The sequence below is a fragment of the Chiloscyllium punctatum genome, chromosome 3 (assembly GCF_047496795.1).
Source record: "Chiloscyllium punctatum isolate Juve2018m chromosome 3, sChiPun1.3, whole genome shotgun sequence".
Lineage (NCBI taxonomy): Eukaryota > Metazoa > Chordata > Chondrichthyes > Orectolobiformes > Hemiscylliidae > Chiloscyllium > Chiloscyllium punctatum.
The window spans coordinates 62,548,562-62,570,743 of NC_092741.1; the positions used below are offsets into that span (position 1 = coordinate 62,548,562).

The window sequence follows — 22,182 nt, forward strand, 5'->3', positions numbered from 1 at the left end:
TTGATTTGAATTTTGATTTGGCAGCATTCATGAATAGGCCAAATTTCTTGTGTGCAGCATAAAGGTTGGGGGGTGGGGGGGGGGGGGAGCGTAAAATATTGGTATGGGTTGAGTACTGGCTAACAGGAAACAGAGGATTTGGATTATATGGGTCATTAGTTACATTGGTGAGGCCACTTTTGGGGTATTGTGTACAGTTTTGGTCACCCTGTTATTGGAAGGATATTATTAAGTTGGAAAGGGTACAGAAAGGATTTACAAGGATGTTACCAGCTCTGGAAGGTTTGAGTTGTAAGGCGTGGTTGGCTAGGCTGGGACTTCTTTCCCCAGAGCTTTGGAAGTTGAAGGGTGACCTCATAGAGGTCTATAAAATCATGAGGGGCATGAAAGAGTGAATAATCAAGGTTTTTTCCCCAGGGTGCGGGAGTCCAAAATTAGAGAGCATAGGTTTGAGGTGAGAGAGGAAAGATTTTGGATAGTTAAGGTGGTGTTTGGCACAATTGCCTTCATTGCTCAGATCATTGAGTATAGGACCTGAGATGTCATGTTGTGGTTGTACAGAGTGTTAGTGAAGTCACTTTTGGCATATTGTGTACAGTTCTGGTCACCCTGCTATAGGAAGAATATTATTAAATTAGCAATGGTGCAGAAAAGATTAACAAGGATGCTGCCAGGACTGGAGAATTTGAGTTATAAGGAGAGGCTGGATAGGCTTGGACCTCTTTCACCCGAGCATAAGAGGCTGAGGAGTGACCTTATGGGGATTTATAAAATCATGAGGGGCATGGATAAGCTGAATAACCAAGGTCTTTTCTCTAGTGTAGGTGAGTTCAAAACTAAAGGGCATAGGTATAAGGTGAGCGGAGAAAGTGTGTTGGTTCCTGTGTGGTATGAACTGCCAGAAGAAATGCTAGATGCAGGTACAGTTACAACATTCAAAAGACTTTTGGACATGAATAGGAAAGGTTTAGAGGAATATGGGCCAACATAGGCAAGTGAGTTTAGGAAATTTGGTCAGCATGAACGAGTTGGACTGAAAGGTTTGTTTCCATGCTGTATGATTCTGTGACTGTAGTTTTTAGAATTATATCCATCCTCAATCAATATAGTTTGGGTCAATGAATATATTCAAGGTTGAATGAGGTAGATCTTAGATTGACAATAGAATCAAAGATTATGGGGGTGCCGACAGGCAAGTGGAGTAAGGCCACAAATAGATCAGCAATTATCTCATTGAATGGGATGGCAAGCTTGAGGGCTGAATGCTGGAAATTCTTACATAAGCTTCCACTGTTCCCGTCAGCCTCCAGTCAATCAGTTTCTGAAAGCACTGTAACCTGTCCAGCCATTTCAAAATCTCGAATGTAAGACTTAAAAGTGACCTTAAGGGTGGCTCAATGGTTAGCATTGCTGCCCCCACAATGTCAGGGTTCCATTCCAACCAGGGCGACTGTCTGTGTGGAGTTTACACATTCTCCCTGTGTCTGCGTGGGTTTCCTTTGGGCACTCAGGTTTCCTCCCATAGTCCAAAGATGTGCAGGTTGGGTGGCTTGGCCATGCTAAATTGTCCATTGTGTCCAAGATTGTGCAGCCTAGGTGGGTTAGCCATGGTTACTGTGGGGTTATGTAGATAGGTGGGGCATGAGTCTGGGTCTGCAGTTCCCATCCATGCAGGCTCAAAAGATATATCATTTGTCTCTCCATTGTTCTATTAATTTGCCATCTGGTTGAGTCATTATTGAACTACATGTCCTCTGTCTTACTAGATCCATCCTACGTTGAAATTAAATTTTAGGTCTAACATTTTTCCAGTCAATCTAAAACCAAAAGACAAGAAGATATAGGAGCAGAAATTAAGTCATTTGACCCATTGAGTCTGCGGTGCTAATCAATCATGGCTGTTAGGTTTTTCAACTCCATTTTCCTGTTTTCTCACTGTAACCTTGGTAATTAAGAACCTATCTATCTCTGTTTTAAACATACTCAATGACCTGGCCTTCACAGCCTTCTGTGACAATGAATTCCACAGATTCACCACTGTCTGGCTAAAGGAGTTTCCCCTTATCTCTGTTTCAGCCGGTCTACCCTTTTACTCTCAGGCTATGCCCTCTGGTCTTCGTCTCTCCTGCCAATGGAAGCATCTTCCCAACATCCACTCTGTCCAGGCCATTCAGTATTCTATAAGTTTCAATCAGATTCCCCCTTCATCCTTCTAAACTCCATCAAGTATAGTCCCAGAGTTCTCAAACTTTCCTCATGTTAAGCTTTTCATTCCTGGACCATTTCTGTGAACCTCCTCTGGACCTGCTCAGGACCAGTACGTCCTTCCTGAGGGTGGGGCCCAAAATTGCTCACAATGCTCTAAATGTGGGTCTAACCAGAGCTTTATAAAGCCTCGGAAGCACATCCCTACTTTTATATCCTAATCCTTTCAAAATAAATGTCAGCATTGTATTTGCCTTCCTAACTACCGACTCTTAAGTTTTAGAGTCATAGAGTCAAAGAGATGTACAGCACGGAAACAGACCCTTCAGTCCAACTCATCTATGCCAACCAGGTAGCCCAACTGAATCTAGTCTCATCTGCCAGCACCTGGCCCATATCCCTCCAAACCCTTCCTATTCATATACCCATTCAAATGTCTTTTAAATGTTGCAATTGTACTAGCCTCCAACTCTTCCTCTGGCAGCTCATTCCATAAACTTACCATCCTCTGCGTGAAAAAGTTGCCCCATAAGTCTATTTTGTATCTTTCCCCTCTTTCCCTAAACCTATGCCCTCTAGTTCTGGACTCCCCCACTCCAGGGAAAACACATTGTCTATTTATCCTATCCATGCCCCTCATGATTTTATAAACCTGTATAAGGTCACCCCTCAGCTTCTGACGCTCCAGGGAAAACAGCCCCAGCCTGTTCAGCCTCTCCCTATAACTCATTCCTTAAGAGAATCTTGGACTAGGACTGTCAAGTCCCTTTGCACTTCAAATTTCTGAATTTTCTCCCCATTTAGAAAATAGTCTATGCCTCTATTCTTCCTACCAAAGTGCATGACCTTACACTTTCCCACGTTGTATTTAACCTGCCACTTCTTTGCCCACTCTCCTAACCTGTCTAAATCTTTCTGCAGCCTCCCCGCCTCCTCAATACTACCTGTCCCTCTACCTATCTTTGTATCATCTGTAAACTTAGCCAGAATGCCCTCAGTTCCTTCATCCAGATCATTTACGTATAAAGTGAAAATGTCTTATATTAGTCAATGATTACTAGTTTTTCTTCACAGACCTTCTGCTCTGTTATTTTGCAAACCGTCTCTTTAACCATTGATTAGTTTGCTTGCTTTCCTTCCTCTGTGCCCTCTGCAAAACATATTGTTTGCACAATGGTTTCTTTTATTCATTCATGGATGACAGTGTCAATGGCTGGACCAGCATTTATTGCCCATCCCTAATTCCCAGTGGGTATTTAAGAGTGAACCACATGGCTGTGGATCTGGAGTCACACATAGGCCAGACCAGTAAAGATAGCAGATTTCCTTCCGTAAAGGACATGAGTGAAACAGATGGATTTTTCCAACCATCGACAAGGAATTGTCATCATTAGACTGTTAATTCCTGATCTTTAATTGGATTCAAGTTCCACCATCTACCTGCTGGGATTTGAACTCAGGATCCTAGATCATTACCTGCGTCTCTGACTTAACAGCCCAGTGATAACACCACTAGGCCGTCACCTCCCCTGCTATGGTGGAATTTGAACCTGGGTCTCCAGTGAAGTAACTCCACAGAGGCCAATATCCCATCACCAAGTCTCTCTTTATTTATATATGGTGAGCCTTTGACACTGATCCAGCTCCCTCACAGCTAGCCGTCAGTGAGCAGGATGTCTGACACTCTTGTTTATTTTCTTTTTAATTCTAACACTGTTGCATGTTACATTTAATCAAAAAGACCATGTCATCATCAGACTCTTCTGACTCTTCCTGTTTCTTCTCTTCCTTTTTCTCTTCAGCAGCAACAGGGGCAGCAGTAGAGGCAGCTGCTGCAGCTGGGGCACTACCACTGGCACCAACACTGCAGATCAGGCTGTTGATATCAATATTAGCCAAAGCCTTGGCAAATAGACTAGGCCAGAAAGGCTCAACAGTTACTCCAGCTGTTTTGATCAAAGCATTGAGTTTATCTTCGGTGACGGTGACCTCAACACTCTTGTTTATACCTGTCAGTCAGGGCTCCCTGATTGGACCAGGTTAACAGCTCCTACCAGGGACCTCATATTCTATGAGATCCACCTGGCTGACCTGGTTACAATCAACAAACCAAGAAAACTGGTTGGGTTTCTGGGTTACTAGTCTAGTGATAATAACATGAGGCCATTGCATCCCCGAAATTGAACAGACCAGTCCAGATCTTATTTACACTTATAAAAACCTTAGCACATTGGCCCCTTAGAATGTGTCATAGGACATAGTTTCAAGTTTCTTTTTGCCTATGCAAGGACTTGCAGACCACAGCCTTGTCATATGGAAGAACCTGAGTAAAGACTAAGGGAAGGGTAGACTGAATCATTCCCAAGTCTTGTCATACACCTTCTTAGCTTTGATTTAGAACAGTTTTGGTAGAGATGCTAACCAAATGTACATCTGCTCAGACTGGAGGAAAGATTAATTTTATCTTCTCAAAGTAGTTGGGCATGATGCTACAATGAACTGGGATAACAAGTATTAAAATCTTCAGAACTGGAAGAACTTGTGGTGAGTAATGAGTTCTGGGCCTGATTAATTGCCTTGGGAAATTAAATTTATGTTCCTATTATATCCTAATTGAAACAAATTGTCCTCATATTAGAGCATTACTCAAAAAGAATCATAATTGACTTTTGTCCAGCTGGGTGAAATTCAAAGCATTACTGATAATGTCACTTGTGTTTCACCTACAATACTGGCGCTGAGTTTCTGGGAAACAGATATGAATTATATTTCTAGCCGATTTGATCATACAATCACTCATCGTCTGATATGTGAACTGAGAATAGCAGTTTAAAAAAACACAAAGCATTTGTCACGAGATAAATGAACTTGTAGCATTTTAAAGGGAAATTGTTTAGATTCAGTTGCTATTATAGAGAGTTGGTGTAGGATTTCCAGCAGCTCTCAGCACCCCACCTTCAGGCTGAAGTGGGGATCAGAAGTATGCACTTTGTGGAAGCCAGTCACTCACCTGTGATATTTCCCTGAACTGGCCAATGATAGCCAATTAACAACAGCAAATTAAGAACAGCAGAAGGGTTCTTTAAGACCCTTCAGTTTGAAAGCTCCTGCAGCAGGATGCCCATTCAGATAAATGAGGTGCCCTCTCTACAACTTCTTAAAATAGACAATAGACAATAGACAATAGATGCAGGAGTAGGCCATTAAGCCCTTCGAGCCTGCACCGCCATTCAATATGATCATGGCTGATCATTCCCAATCATTATCCTGTTCCAGCCTTATCTCCATAACCCTTGACTCCACTATCTTTAAGAGCTCTATCCAATTCTTTCTTAAATGAATCCAGAGACTGGGCCTCCACTGCCCTCTGGGGCAGAGCATTCCACACAGCCACCACTCTCTGGGTGAAGTAGTTTCTCCTCATCTCTGTCCTAAATGGTCTACCCCGTATTTTTAAGTTGTGTCCTCTGGTTCGGCACTCCCCCATCAACGGAAATATGTTCCCTCCTGCCAGAGTGTCCAGTCCTTTCATAATCCTATACGTTTCAATCAGATCCCCTCTCAGTCTTCTAAACTCAAGGGTATACAAGCCCAGTCGCTTAAGTCTTTCCGTGTAAGGCAATCCTGCCATTCCAGGAATTGACCTTGTGAACCTACGCTGCACTCCCTCAATAGCCAGAATGTCTTTCCTCAAATTTGGAGACCAGAACTGTACACAGTACTCCAGGTGTGGTCTCACCAGGGCCCTGTACAGCTGCAGAAGCACCTCTTTGCTTCTATACTCAATCCCTCTTGTTATGAAGGCCAGCATGCTATTAGCCTTCTTCACGACCTGCTGTACCTGCATGCTTGCCTTCATTGACTGGTGGACAAGAACACCCAGATCTCTCTGAACAGCCCCTTTACCTAATTTGATACCATTGAGGTAGTAATCTGCCTTCCTGTTCTTGCCACCAAAATGGATAACCAGACATTTATCCACATTAAACTGCATCTGCCATGCATCTGCCCACTCACCTAACTTGTCCAGGTCACCCTGTAATCTCCTAACATCCTCCTCACATTTCACCCTACCACCCAGCTTTGTATCATCAGCAAATTTGCTAATGTTATTGCTGATACCATCTTCTATATCATTTACATATATTGTAAAAAGCTGCGGTCCCAGCACGGATCCCTGCGGTACCCCACTGGTCACTGCCTGCCATTCCGAAATGGAGCCGTTAATCACTACCCTTTGTTTCCTATTAGCCAACCAATTCTCTATCCAATCTAGTACTTTGCCCCCAATACCGTGCGCCCTAATTTTACTCACTAACCTCTTGTGTGGGACTTTATCAAAAGCTTTCTGAAAGTCCAGGTACACTACATCCACTGGATCTCCCTCGTCCATCTTCCGAGTTACATCCTCAAAAAATTCAAGAAGATTAGTCAAGCATGATTTCCCCTTCATAAATCCATGCTGACTCTGTCCTATCCTGTTACTATTATCCAGATGTGCCGTAATTTCATCCTTTATAATAGACTCTAGCATCTTTCCCACCACTGAGGTCAGACTAACTGGTCTATAATTTCCTGCTTTCTCCCGCCCACCCTTCTTAAAAAGTGGCACAACATTAGCCGCCCTCCAATCCTCAGGAACCGACCCCGATTCTATTGAACTCTGGAAAATAATCACCAGCGCATCCACGATTTCCCGAGCCACCTCCTTCAGTACCCTGGGATGCAGGCCATCAGGTCCCAAATAAATTTGGCCTTTGTAAGAAAATCCCCCCGGGAGTGACTGTGGCAATGGTAGTGGAGTGCATCTATATGCATGCAGGTAGAAACATACATGGCAGCCTGCATGCCTGTTGCTGAATCCAGGCAGGATTTGGGGTGGATGGTGTAAGTACTTCCTGAAGTGCTTGTTCCCACCCTCTCCCATTCCACCGCCAAGAGATCACCTCCAGGCAACAGCACTGACTGTTCCCTCGAGATCGACTGCAGGTAGATCTTGCTTAGGTAGCCTTTAACAAACTTGAATGGCTGCATAGGTAACTCTGCCAAATGCCCCTCTGGAAAAATGGCCCAAAGGTGAATGGGACCAGGGAACTAACATGCAAGCTGGTGATGTAAAATTCTGTGTCTGCCTGCCTTCATTCCCATCCCTGGCCAGATAGGAAATAAATATTCCAGGATACACACATTGTCAAAAGACAGAAAGGTTGTAAATGGAAAACAAATAGCCTTGATACAAAAGGTAACATAAGGACTGCAATGAGAAATGATTTGACTGAGGAGATCATGAAGTAGAATCCGTATGGATGGAAATCAGCATTAGAAAACAATAGTTGGAGTAGTTTATAGGCCTCCTAACAATAGTTGTACCATTGGTCAGGAAATTATTGGAGTTTGTAACCAAGGCAATACAATATTCATAGAGTTCACAGGCTTCATGTAGACTAGGCAAATCAAAGATAGTCTGAAAGTGTATCTGTTGAAAACTTCCGCAGCAGTTTCCTGGCACAATATTTTGCGAAACAAAGTAGAGAAAAAGTCACTTTAAATCTTGTTCCATGCAGTAAGGTAGATTTAATTAATAATTTCATTACAAACGATCATCTGGCGTAAAGTGATCATAATATAATTGAATTCCATATTTAGTTTTAAACTGACATACTCCAGTCTTCCCACACAAGTCTTGATCGTTTTGAAAGATCGTTATTGAAACGTACAAAATTCTTAGGGGGTTTGATGGGTAAATTTGGAAAGATTGTTTCACCTTGTGAGGAAGTCTAGGACCAGAGGGCATAATCTCAAAGTAAAGGTTGCTCATTTAAGACAGAAAAGATTTTTTTTCTTTCAGAAGGTACTGAAAATGTGGAATTCTTTAGAATCATAGAATCCATATAGTGTAAAAACAGGCACCCACATCAACCCTCTGAAGAGTAACCACCGAGACCCAACCCCTGAACCTATTACTCTGCACTTATCCCTAACTAATGCACTTAATTTACACATCCCTGAACACTATGGGCAATTTAGTATAGTCAATTCACCTAACCTGCACATCTTTGGATTGTGGGAGGAAACTGGAGCACCTGGAAGAAACCCAAACAGTCACCTGAGGCTGGAATTGAACCCGCGTCCCTGGTGCTATGAGGCAGCAGTACTAACCACTGAGCCACTGTAGAGGGATGTCAACACTGGGCCATTAAATATATTAAAGACTGAGAGAGACATACTTTTAATCCATAAGGGAATCAAGAATTATAGAGAAAAGACAGAAATGTGGAACACAGAATATAAAACATTACAGCGCAGTACAGGCCTTTCAGCCTTCAATGTTGCACCGACATGTATAACCAATCTGAAGCCCATCTATCCTACACTATTCCATTTTCATCCATATGTTTATCCAATGACCATTTAAATGCCCTTAAAGTTGGCAAGTCTACTATTCTTGCAGGCAGGGCATTCCATGTCCCTACTACTCTCTGATCAAAGGAGTTGAGGAATATCAACCCTGATCATATTGAATGGCAGAGCAGAGTCAACGGACTGAATGACCCACTTCTCTTACATCTTAAGGCTTTATGGTCATTACCAAGAATCTTAAACTTAAAGCCAATTATTGGTGTATGAGGACTTGCTAAGGTTGCTTGGATAAATAGACTAAAACTTATGGCAGTAAACCATGGGAAACATTTAAGGAAACAGTTTAAAATGTTCAGTAAAAGCATTCCATTAAAAATAAAAACTCAACAAGAAAAATCTGCCTATGGATTAGAAGACTTTATCCATAGGCCCTTGAAGGTGGTAGGATAAAGTTGTGTAGAAACCGTGTGGGATGCTTTTCTTCATTGGGCAAGATATTGAATAAAAGAGCAGGTATGCAGACCTATATAAGATACTGATTAGACTGCAACCAGAATATCATGCATAATTCTGGTCACCACATTTGTAGGAAGGGCATAATTGTTGCAAAGATTGTATAGATTACGGTTTTTGTCCTTCGAACAGCGGAGGCTCAGGGGTTACTCAGTGGTGTACACAGTAATGAAGGGCTTGGAAGGGTTGACAGGGAAGACCTGTTTCCCTGAGCAGAGAGGTCATTACCAGGAGATTCCCTATCTAATGTGACTGGGAGAAGGATTTAAGGGGACATAGTGAAAGATATTTTCACCCAGAGAGTGGTGAATGTCTGAAATTCACTGCCCAGTTTGTGATTGCAGTGGAAACCCTCAATTCATTCAAAAGGAACCTGGGATCTGCATGTAAAGTGCTGTAACCCGCAAGGCTGCAGATCAGGTACTGGAAAGAACGGGCAGCTAATTCTCTTCAGTTGTGCTGATATGATGGGTCAAATGGCCTCTTCCTGTGCTGTAACTTTGTAACTCTCTTCTTTTAGAACTGTAAATATGTTGCAAAGAATTGTAAATAATCTTGAGATTAGGAATGTTTAGAAACAGCAAAGACCAGCCAAAAAGTTGATTAAAAGGGGAAAAATATGGAATAAGAAAGAAAATAGGCATCATAATAAAACTAATAGAATATTCAGATTAAATGAGCAAGGAACTTAAAACCAGGTTTCAAAAAGTTTGAGTTTTAAGAAGGAGAATGATTAAAGTAAGCATTGACAAGAAATTATCTGTGGAATAAGAAAATAGCAGAAGTGCTGAACAAATATCTTGTGTGTTTTCAGAGTAGTGGTCACAAATTACACAGTAGAAATAGAAAGTAATCAAAGAACTGAAAGAGTCAATCATTATTAGCAGAGTAGAAGTATCAGAGAAAATTCCCATCCTAAAACTGAACAATTTCACAAGACATCATGGCCTACGTTCCAGGTTTCTAAATAAATTGCTTCAGAGATAGTGGTCACAATGGGGTTGGTTGGCTCAGTTGGCTGGATGGCTCTATAATGCAGAGTCAAGCCAATGGCATGGGTCATCAGTCATCTGATGAAAGAGCAGTTTCATGGTCTGCTTTACAGTCGAGAGTGTGATGCTGGAAAAGCACATGAGGTCAGGCAGCATCTGAGGAGCAGGAAATTTGACGTTTCGGGCAAAAGCCCTTCATCAGGAATGAGGCTGGGAGCTTCAAGGGTGGAGAGATAAATGGGAAAGAGGTGGGGCTGGGGCAAAGGTAGCTGAGTACAATAGGTGAATGGATGTGGGGGTAAAGGTAATAGGTCGGAGGGGAGGGTGGAGTGGGTAGATGGGAAGGACGATGGACAGGTGGGAAAGTCATGAGGGCGGTGCTAAGCTGGAAGGTTGGAACTGGGATAAGGTGGGGAGAGGGGAAATGAGAAAACTGGTGAAATCCACATTGATGCCATGGGGTTGGAGCATCCCAAGGCAGAAGGTGAGGCGTTCTTCCTCCAGGTGTCGGTTGGTGAGGGACCGGCGATGGAGAAGGCCCAGCACTCTGCTATCTTCCTCCAGCCCCACCTCAATGTTGACTTTACCTCTATCTTACCAGTTGTTGCACTGTTTCTGATTTTCCAAAATTTCCTTGATTCTAGAACAGCAATTGCACTAATTGTATTCAAAATTGAATGAAGAATATGCAAGGAACTACAAGTCAGTTAGATTAGATTAGATTAGATTAGATTAGATTAGATTAGATTAGATTAGATTAGTTAGTCTGACATCAGTCATTGTGCAAATGCTGGAATTGCATAAGAAATGGTTATTTTCTTAATCAGATGGCTTTGCACATGCAATCTCATGGCATCAGATCAAACATGGGCAAGGAACTTTATTTCTAATTACCAACTACTATTCCTACTTGATTTGTGAATCAGTCCTCTTCCATTATGAATGCCACTTGGAGGAAGCACTAAGAGTAGCAAGGCCACAGAATGTACTGTTGGCAAAGGATTCAATGGTCATCACCAAGAGTGGTTCGATAATACCACCACTGACCAAGCTGGCTAAGGCGCAAAGGACATAGTGCTAAATTGGAAGAACAACAGATGACGGAGAACAAATAACTTGACCTCACCTTACAGTCTCCTGATGCAGGTGCAGTTGTCCGTGGCAGTACCGGTAGGAATGAGCATTGCACAGTCCTTGTGGAGACCAAGACTCCACATGGCACAATCAGCATGCTAAATAACATACATTTCAAACAGATTGAGCCACACAAAACCAAGGCAACCTTGAGGTGCTGTGGCCCATTAGCAGCAGCATAATTGGATTCATCTACAAGAAGATGCTATCAAGTGGCACCTACTCAGAAATACTCTGCTCACTGATGCTCAGTTCAGGTTGTGCCAGGGCCCCTCACCTCCTGACTTCATAACAGCCTTGCTTCAAACAAGAACAAAACAGCTGGGCTCCAGAACGGAGGTGAGAATGAGGTAAAGGCAGCATTTGAGCCAGAGTTGCATTAAGGAGCCCTAATAAAACAATCTAGGACAAAGCAGGCCACTTGACTGCCACCACTGTCAACATTCACTCCTTTCACACTGACTCACAGTGACCTTTGAGTATACCATTTACAAGATGCCCTGCAGCATCTCAACAGGGTATCTTTGACTTTACCTTCCAAACCTACAACCTGTCCTGCCTGGAATGACAAAGGCAGCAGATGCATGGGAACACCACTTCCTGCAAGTCTCCCTCACCCATCCTCTGACTTGGAGCCATATCATTGTTGCTGGGTCCAAATCCTGAAACTGTCTTTCTAACATAGAACATAGAACAATACAGCGCAGAACAGGCCCTTCGGCCCTCGATGTTGCGCTGACTTGTGAACTATTCTCAGCTCATCCCCCTACACTATCCCAAAATCATCCATGTGCTTATCTAAGGATTGTTTAAATCTCCCTAATGTGGCTGAGTTGACTACATTAGCAGGTAGGGCATTCCATGCCCTTACCACCCTCTGAGTAAAGAACCTGCATCTGACATCTGTCTTAAATCTATCACCCCTCAATTTGTAGTTATGCCCTCTCATACAAGCTGACATCATCATCATCCTAGGAAAAAGTCTTTCACTGTTTACCCTATCTGATCCTCTGATCATTTTGTATGTCTCTATCAAATCACCCCTTAGCCTTCTTTCCAATGATAACAGATCCAAGTCTCTCAGCCTTTCCTCATAAGACCTTCCCTCCAGACTAGGCAACTTCCTGGTAAATCTCCTCTGCACCTTTTCTAATGCTTCCACATCCTTCCTGTAATGGGGCGACCAGAACTGTACACAATATTCCAAGTGTGGCCGCACCAGCGTTTTGTATAGTTGCAGCATGATATTGTAGTTCTGGAACTCAATCCCTCTGCCAATGAAACCTAACACACCGTATGCCTTCTCAACAGCACTATCCACCTGGGTGGCAACTTTCAGGGATCTATGCACTTGGACTCCAAGATCCCTCTGCACATCCACACTAACAAGAATCTTTCCATTGACCCAGTACTCTGCCTTCCTGTTATTCTTCCCAAAGTGCATCACCTCACATTTAGCTGCATTGAACTCCATTTGCCACCTCTCAGCCCAATTCTGCAGTTTATCCAAGTCCCCCTGCAACCTGTAACATTCTTCCAAACTGTCCACCGACTTTAGTGTCATCTGCAAATTTACTAATCCATCCACCTATGCCTGGGTCTAAGTCATTTATAAAAATGACAAACAGCAGTGGTCCCAAAACAGATCCTTGTGGCACACCACTAGTAACTGGACTCCAGATTGAATATTTTCCATCAACCACCACTGGCTGCCTTCTTTCAGAAAGCCAGTTTCTAATCCAAACTGCTAAATCACCCTCAATTCCATGCCTCTGCATTTTCTCCATCAGCCTACCATGTGGAACCTTATCAAAGGCTTTATTGAAGTCCATGTCTACCACATCTTTGACTGGCCCTATTCCTAACCTAATCATCCTTTTATTCCTCACATACCTATAGAACGCTTTAGGGTTCTCCTTTATGGTATTTGCTAAAGGCTGCTCATGTCCTCGCTTTGCTCTTCTTAACTCTCTCTTTAAATCCTTCCTAGCTGATCTGTAACTCTTCATCGCCTCATCTGTACCATCTTGCCTCATCAACACACAAGCCTCTTTCTTCTTCTTAACAAGAGATGCAATTTCTGTTGTAAACCATGGTTCCCTTACCATATCACTTCCTCCCTGACTGATAGGGACATACCTATCAAGGACACGCAATATCTGTTCCTTCAACCAGCTCCACATTTTGATTATCTGCAACCCCTGCATTTTGCTACCTCATTCTATGCATCCTAATTGTTGGCTAATCGCATTATAATTGCCCTTGCCCCATCGTTAACTCTTGACTTGTGGCATGTACCTATCCCTTTCCATCATTAAACTAAATGTAACTGAATTATGGTCACTCTCTCCAAAGTGCTCACCTACAACTAAATCAAACACCTGGTCTGGTTCATTACCAGTGGATGAACCCAGTGGATGTGGTCTATCTAGACTTCCAAAAGGCCTTTGATAAGGTGCCACATGGGAGGCTGCTGAGCAAGGTGAGGGCCCATAGTGTTCGAGGTGAGCTACTGGGATGGATTGAGGATTGGCTGTCTGACAGAAGGCAGAGAGTTGGGATAAAAGGTTCTTTTTCAGAATGGCAGCCGGTGACGAGTGGTGTCCCACAGGGTTCAGTGTTGGGGCCACAGCTGTTCGCATTATATATTAATGATCTGGATGCGAGGGACTGGGGGCATTCTAGCGAAGTTTGCCGATGATACGAAGATAGGTGGACAGGCAGGTAGTACTGAGGAAGTGGGGAGGCTGCAGAACGATCAGTTTGGGAGAGTGGTCCAAGAAATGGCTGATGGAATTCAACGTGAACAAATGCGAGGTCTTGCACTTTGGCAAAAAGAATAAAAGCACAGACTACTTTCTAAACGGTGAGAAAATTCGTAAAGCCAAAGTACAAAGGGATCTGGGAGTGCTAGTCGAGGATTCTCTAAAGGTCAACATGCAGGTTAAGTCTGTGATTAAGAAAGCGAATGCAATGTTGTCACTTATCTCAAGAGGGTTGGAATATAAAAACACCATTGTGCTACTGAGACTTTATAAAGCTCTGGTTAGGCCCCATTTGGAGTACTGTGTCCAGTTTTGGTCCCCACACCTCAGGAAGGACATACTGGCACTGGAACGTGTCCAGCGGAGATTCACATGGATGATCCCTGGAATGGTAGGCCTAACATACGAGGAACGGCTGAGGATCTTGGGATTGTATTCATTGGAGTTTAGAAGATTAAGGGGAGACTTAATAGAGACGTACAAGATAATACATGGCTTTGAAAGGGTGGATGCTAGGAAATTGTTTCCGTTAGACGAGGAGACTAGGACCCGTGGACACAGCCTTAGAATTAGAGGGGGTAAAATCAGAACAGAAATGCGGAGACATTTCTTCAGCCAGAAAGTGGTGGGCCTGTGGAATTCGTTGCCGCAGAGTGCAGTGGAGGCTGGGACGCTAAATGTCTTCAAGGCAGAGATTGATAGATTCTTGTTGTCTCGGGGAATTAAGGGCTACGGGGAGAATGCGGGTAAGTGGAGTTGAAATGCCCATCAGCCATGATTGAATGGCGGAGTGGACTCGATGGGCCGAATGGCCTTGCTTCCACTCCTATGTCTTATGGTCTTATGGTCTTATTACCAAGCACCAGGTCCAGTGTGGCCTCCCCTCTTGTCGGCCCTTCGACGTACTGTGTCAGGAGGCCCTACAAAGGTAGGGTCTCCGGTTAAGAGGCCACTGACTTATATAGCAGGACAGAAATAAAAATAAGAAGTCCCTCCTTTCCCAGAAACCTCTGCTCTCTGACTTCAAATTTAAAAGCACAAATCAGTGACTCACTGCTCCCAGCAGGTCCCTGGTGCAAGCTCCCACCCTTAGAGTTGCTGCTGCCGCTGAAAAACAGCACTGTGGATGTAGCTAAATTGCATGGACTGCAGAGGTTCAAGAAATCAGCTCACTACCCCTCCACCTTCTCAAGGTCAAGTAAGGATGGGCAATAATTGTGGCCTAGCCAGCATGACCCACATAATGTGAATTAATTTATTTTAAATGTATAGGACTTTAGTGAGACCATCCCGGTGCAGTGTGTGTCGTTTTTGTATCCGTATCTGAGAAGGAATATATTTGCCTTGGAAATGGTACAACAGTTGTTCACTAGATTGGTTTCTGGAATCAGAGGGTTGAGGATGAGAGGCAGCATCTATTTGAGGCAATATTCAAGTTTAGAAGAGTGAAGGGTGGGGGGATCCAAGATGGTGGCGATCTGAGAAGATCGCAGTGCAGAGCTCCGCATCGCAACACAAGCAGGACGAACCTTTAACCCGCCCAACCCAGGCCATTGTGATATCTCGGGACTCCGGAAAGATTGTGGAATCCCAAGAAACTTCTAAAAATTACCTCTGTTTCCAACCATTCAGAGATGCTGAAAAAGGGAGAAGGAGCATCTGAGGACAGGGGTCTGCAGTTCCGCCTGCAGCAACCTTGGAGCTGATTCACCAGGCCCTGGTGAACGTGCTCTCGAAATCTCGCCAGATGCTGGGGAAACAGATTGAAGAGAAGCTGGCTCCAGTCTCGCTCATGCTGCAGAAACATGAGCAACAGCTGGGAGACCTGGAGAAGAGGACAGATGAGGTGGAGCACAGGGTCACAGTGGTGGAAGCTGATGCCAGTTCATCCAAGGATAAGATCCAAGCCCTGAAGATGCAGGTCCATAAGTTGCGTGACCAAGTGGATGATCTTGAGAACAGAGGCAGGAGAAAATCATTTGGATCATTGGTCTGCCTGAGGTTAAGGAAGGTGAGCGGCCTGCGGAATTTGTTGAGGACTGGCTGCCGAAATTCCTTGACTTGGAGGCTGGCATGAGAGGATTGAAGATACCGAGGGCTCACCAGGTCGCAATGCGGAGATCGGGTCTGGGTCAACGTCCTCGTCCTCTCCTGGTGCGGTTCCATCATTACCGGGATAAGGAGAAAGTCATGGAGGCTTCCAGAGTCCAGGGGAAGAATCCGAAGGCCCCACTTTACGAGGGCTCTAAGATCATGTTCTTTCAGAACTTCTCAGCAGCGGTGATCCAGAAATGAAAAGCTTACAACGGTGTCAAGAGAAGACCGAGGGATCTTGGGATTCGGTGCTCCCTGAGAAATCCAGCAGTGCTTCAGTTCGAGGAATGGAAAGGTGAATGTGATACTGCCTCACGATAGGTCAATCATTAAATAGTGACATGAAGAAAAATCTCTTCACTCAGAAAGTTGAGAATCTTTCAATTTGTGGATCAGCAAGGATTGTCGATGCTGTCAGAAATAGATGTCTAAAATTAATTTATCTTTTTCTTTCCCACTGATTCTTAGCTCAGTAACCAAGCATAAAAATTAAGATGATTTCAAATCCGTGATCATTGCAAGATTCTATTCCACACCTCTGCAGGACCTCCCTTGAATGTTTCTAATGGGGTTTTCTAGTGCAGCATGTAAATAGTCCAACTCGGGAAGGGGCCATACTGGACTTGGTGTTGGGGAATGAGCCCGGCCAGGTGATTGATATTTCAGTAGGGGATTACTTTGGGAATAGTTATCAAAATTCCATAAGTTTTAGAATACTCATGGACAAAGATGAGAGTGGTCCTAAAGGAAGAGTGCTAAAATGGGAGAAGGCTGACTATACCAAACTTCATTAGGAGCTGGGGAATGTAGGTTGGGAGCAGCTGTTTAAAGGTAAATCCACATTCAATAGGTGGGATGCTTTTAAAGACAGGCTGATTAGGGTTCAGGAGAGGTATGTTCCTGTGAAAATGAGTGATTGAAATAGCAAGGTTAGGGGACCATGGATGACAGGTGAAATTGTGAGACTAGCTAAAAGGAAAAAGGATTCGTACATAAGGTCTAGGCTACTGAAGGCAGACGAAGCTTTGGAAGAATATCAGGAATGTAGGACCAATCTGAAATGAGGAATTAGGAGGGCTAAAAGTGGTCATGAAATATCTTTAACAGACAGGGTTAAGGAAAATCCCAAAGCCTTTTTTTTCATGTATAAGGAGCAAGAGGGTAACTAGAGAAAGGGTTGGCCCACTCAAGGACAAAGGAGGAAAGTTATGCATGGAGTCAGAGAAAATGGGTGAGATTTTAACGAGTATTTCTCATCGGTATTCACCAAAGAGAGGGACAGAATGGATGTTGAGGTTAGGGATAGATCTTTGAGTACTCTCGGTCAAGTCGGCATAAAGAGGGAGGAAGTTTTGAGTATTCTAAAATTCATTAAGTTAGACAAGTCCCCAGGACCAGATGCAATCCACCCCAGGTTACTGAGGGAAGCAAGACAGAAAATAGCTGAGGCTTTAACAGATATCTTTGCAGCATCTTTGAGCATGGGTGACGTCCCAGAGGACTGGAGAATTGCTAATGTTGATCCCTTGTTTAAGAAGTGTACAGGAGTACTCCAGGTAATTGTAGACCGGTGAGTCTGACGTTGATGGTAGAAAAGCTGCTGGAGAAGATACTGAGGGATAGGATCTATTCCCATTTGGAAGAAAATGGGCTTATCAGTCACGGAAGTGTGGTTTTGTATAGAGAAGGCCATGTCTTACAAACCTAATAGAATTCATTAAAGAGGTGACAAAATTGAATGGTGGGGAAGGGCTGTAGATGTCATATACGCGGACTTTAGTAAGGCATTTGATAAGGTTCTCCATGGGTAGGCTGATGGAGAAGGCGAACACACACGGGGTCCAGGGTATTCCAGCTAGATGGATAGAGAATTGGCTAGGCAACAGGAGACAGAATAGTAATGGAAGGGAGTTTCTCAAAATGGAGACCTGTGACCACAGGGATCCTTTCTGGGTCCACTGTGTTTGTGATATATATAAATGATTTGGAGGAAGGTATTAATTGCCTGATTAGCAAGTTTGCAGATGACACTACGATTGGTGGAGTCGCAGATAGTGAAGGGGACTGTCAGAGAATACAGCAAAATATAGATATTTGAGAGATGAGAAGGGAAATGGCAAATGGAGTTCAATCTGGGCAAATGTATTTTGGAAGACACAATTCAAGAATGAACTATACAGTAAATGGAAAAGTCCTGGGGGAAATTGACATACAGAGAAATCTGGGTGTTCAGGTCCATTGTTCTCTGAAGGTGGTAACGCAGGTCATTAAAGAGGTCAAGAAGACATACGGCATGCGTTCCTTCATTGGACAGGATATTGAGTACAAGAGTTGGCAGTTGAGAGTGTGGTGCTGGAAAAGTAGAGCAGGTTGGGCAGCATTCGAGGAGCAGGAAAATTAACGTTTCAGGCAAAACCCTTCATCAGGAATGAGGCTGGGAGCCTCAGGGATGGAGAGATAAATGGAAGGGTGGTGGGGCTTGTGGCAAGGTAGCTGGGTGTGTGATAGGTGGCTGGAGGTGGAGGTAATGGTGATAGGTCAGAGGGGTGGGTGGAGCGGATAAGTGGGAAGGAAGATGGACGGGTAGGACAGGTCATGAGGGTGGTGCTGAGCTGGAAGTTTGGAGCTGGGATAAGTGGGAAGGAAGATGGACAAGAGGACAGGTCATGAGGGTGGTGCTGAGCTGGAAGTTTGCAGCTGGAATAAGGTAGGGGAGGGGAAATGAGGTAACTACTGAAATCCACATTGATGCCATGGGGTTGGATGGTCCCAAGGCAGAAGATGAAGCATTCTTCCTCCAGGCATAGAGTGGTGAGGGAGTGGCGATGTAGGAAGCCCAGATTCTGCATGTCCTTGGCGTAGTGGGAGGGGGACTCGAAGTGTTCGGCCGCGGAGCGATGGGGTTGGTTGGTGCGGGTATCCTGGATATGTTCTCTGAAGTGCTCTGCGACTAGGCATCCTGTCTCTCCATTGGGAGCAACGGATACAGTAAATGACGTGTAGAAGTGCAGTTGAAACTTTGATGGATGTGGAAGGCTCCTTTGGGGCCTTGGATGGAGGTGAGGGGGAGATGTGGGCACAGGTTTTTGCAATTCCTGCAGTGGCAGGGAAAGGTGCCAAGAAGGCAGGGTGGGTTTTGGGGGGGCATGATCCTGACAAGGTAGTCATGGAGGGAACGGCCGTTATGGAAAGTGGATAGGGGTGAGAAGGGAAATATATCTCTAGTGGTGGGGTCTGTTTGTAAGTGGCAGAAATGGTGGAGGATGATGCGATATATATGGAGGTTGGTGGGTGGAAGGTGAGGACCAGGTACGTTCTGTCCTTGTTGTGGTTTGAGGGGTGGATTTCACCAGTTTCCTCATTTCCCCTTTCCCCACCTTACCCCAGTTCTAACCTTCTAGCTCAGCACAGCCCTCATGACTTGTCCCATCTGTCCATCTTCCTTCCAGCCATCCTCTCCACCCCCCCAACCTATCACCATTACTCTCACCTCCATCCACCTATCGTACTCTCAGCTACCTTCCCCCCAGCCCCACCCCCCCTCCCATTTATCTCTCCACCCCCAATCTCCTAGCCTCATTCCTGATGAAGGGCTTTTACCTGAAACATCAATTCTCCTGCTTCTTGGATGCTGCCTGACTTGCTGTACTTTTCCAGCACCAGACTCTCAACTCTAACCTCCAGCATCTGCAGTCCTCACTTTCGCTTACAAGAGTTGGCAGGTCATGTTCAATTGTATAGGGATTTGTTCGGCCGCATTTGGAATACTGTGTACAGTTCTGGTCGCCACATTACCAAAAGGATGTGGATGCTTTGGAGAAGGTGCAAAGGAGGTTCATTAGGATGTTGCCTGGTATGGAGGGTGCCAGCTATGAAGAGAGGTTGAACACATTAGGATTATTATCATTAAAAAAAATGGAGGGAACCTGATTGAGGTCTAAAAAATCAAGAGAGGTATGGACAGGGTGTTGACAAGAAGTTTTTTTCCTAGAGAGCAGAACTCAATTACTAGGGGTCATGAGTTCAAAGTGAGAGGGGAAAGGTTTAGGGGAGATATGCGTGGAAAGTGTTTTACACAGAGGGTGGTGGGAACCTGGAACACGTTGCCAGCAGAGGTGGCAGAGGCAGGAGTAACAGTGTCATTTAAGATGTATGAATACATGAACAGGCAGGGAACAAAGGGATACAGATCTTTACAAAATAGGTGGCAGGTTTAGATCTGGATCAGTGCGGGTTTGGAGGGCCGAAGGGCCTGTTCCTGTGCTGTAATTTTCTTTGTTCTTTGTTCTTAATGGTTAGAATTCACCGTCTTTTTTCAAATCTGTTATTTATTTGTTTTGCAGGTGACCTAGAGCAACGGTTTCACTTTGAAGTTAGTCCACTGTGCAATCAACAGAAAGACACCGTTCCCAGCATACAAATAGGTAAAAAAGAAATGCAACGATCCTATGGACAAACTTCTATTTGTATTTGACCTTGAAGAGAATGGACAGGCTAGAGATGGTTTCAAGTATTGAGGTTGAAAGGAAGCCAAAAAAAAAGTCCCTTGTTTTGCTTGCTTTGAATTTCTAAACCATGAAAGAATATTGTTTGGGACTGCAATTTTTATGCTACAGCTGTAATTTATATTGAGAATCGTATTTGTCTTATTCTCGCAATAATCTTGAAAGTCTCAGTTCAAGGCTACATTCGCTATTCATCAGGAAACCTGGGTATGGGTATGAATTAATAATTGGAATTGATGCCTCCTGTTTTTTTTCTCAATCAGAATTTTTAAAAATTGTCATGCAATTCCAGAACTCCTCACTGGAGGTATCCCCTCAATTACACTGCAAAGCTCTTTATTCAAAATGGTAAATAGGATGCATGTGATTCCAGAGTAAGTCTATCGAAAACTTAATACCATCTGCAAAACAAAGCATCATCTTTTCTGAAATTTTCAGATCAGACATCTATTACAATGCCATCCAGCGCAGAATTTTAAAGAAACATCAAATATTATGGGTGACTGCATAATGTTGCCTCATTCTTCTTTTGAAAGGAAAAGGTCTGAGTCTTCTATCCATTGATACAATTTTGAAATGTATTATCGAGAAATTATGAAACTAGAATAATATTTGCACTGTATAAAGGATTTGTAAGCAGTTTAGTCATTTTACATGCCTCTAACCTAGTTACAGATAGCCAGCTTTGGTGATACAACATAGTGTATATATTTATATCGCTCTTACAACACGGTGGTAGTGCCCTGACCTCTGAGCCAGACAGCCTGAGTTCAAGTCTTACCTGCTGCAGAGGTGTGGCATAACATGTCTGAATAACTTTGTTAAAATTATTTACAATCTCAGAGTCATAGAGCCTTACCGCACAGAAACAGACCCTTTGGTCCAGGCCAACCAGGTTTCCCAAATTAAACTAGTTCTATTCACCTGCAATTGGCCATATCCCTCTCAACCTTTCCTATTCATGTAACTTGCCAAATTCTTTTAAATGTTGTAACTGTACCTGCATCTACCACTTCCTCAGGCAGTTCATTCCACAACATACCTTTAGTTTTGAACTCCTCCATCTTAGGGAAAAGACACCTTATCTATTCACCTTATCTCTGTTCCTCATGATTTTACAAATCTCCAAAAGGTCACCCCTCAACCCCATATGCTCCAGTGAAAGAAGTCCCGACCATCCAGCCTCTCCTTATAAATCAAACCCTCCAGTTCTGGCAACATCCCTACAAATCTCCTCTGCACCCTTTGTAATTTAATAAAATACTTCCTATAGCAGAGCAACCAGAACTGTACACTATATGCTAAAAGAGGCCTCGCCAACATTGTGTACAACCACAACACAATGTCCCAATTCCCACATCCGTGATCTGAGCAATGAAGGGAAGCATGCCAAATGCCTTCTTAACGACTCTGTCTACTTGTGATGCAACTTTCAAGGAGCTACATTGCTAAACCCCTAGGTCTCTCTGTTTGACAATACTCCCCATGGCCTTACCATTAACTGTATAAGTCCTGCCGTTATTCATCTTACCAGAATGCTTCACTTTGCATTAATCTAAATTAAACTCCACCGGCCATACTTCAGCCCATTGGTACAGTTGATCAAGATACCTT

At 43.8% G+C, this 22,182-nt stretch overlaps 1 protein-coding gene across 1 annotated transcript in view; it reads left to right on the forward strand.

Moving 5' to 3' along the window:
* LOC140459714 (3',5'-cyclic-AMP phosphodiesterase 7B-like) overlaps window positions 1–22,182 on the forward strand; it is a 169,139-nt gene that overhangs the window by 143,871 nt on the left and 3,086 nt on the right. The window contains exon 12 of the mRNA XM_072554155.1: window positions 20,407–20,487. Coding sequence (XP_072410256.1) covers window positions 20,407–20,487 — 81 coding nt within the window. The remainder of the gene's footprint in view (window positions 1–20,406; window positions 20,488–22,182) is intronic.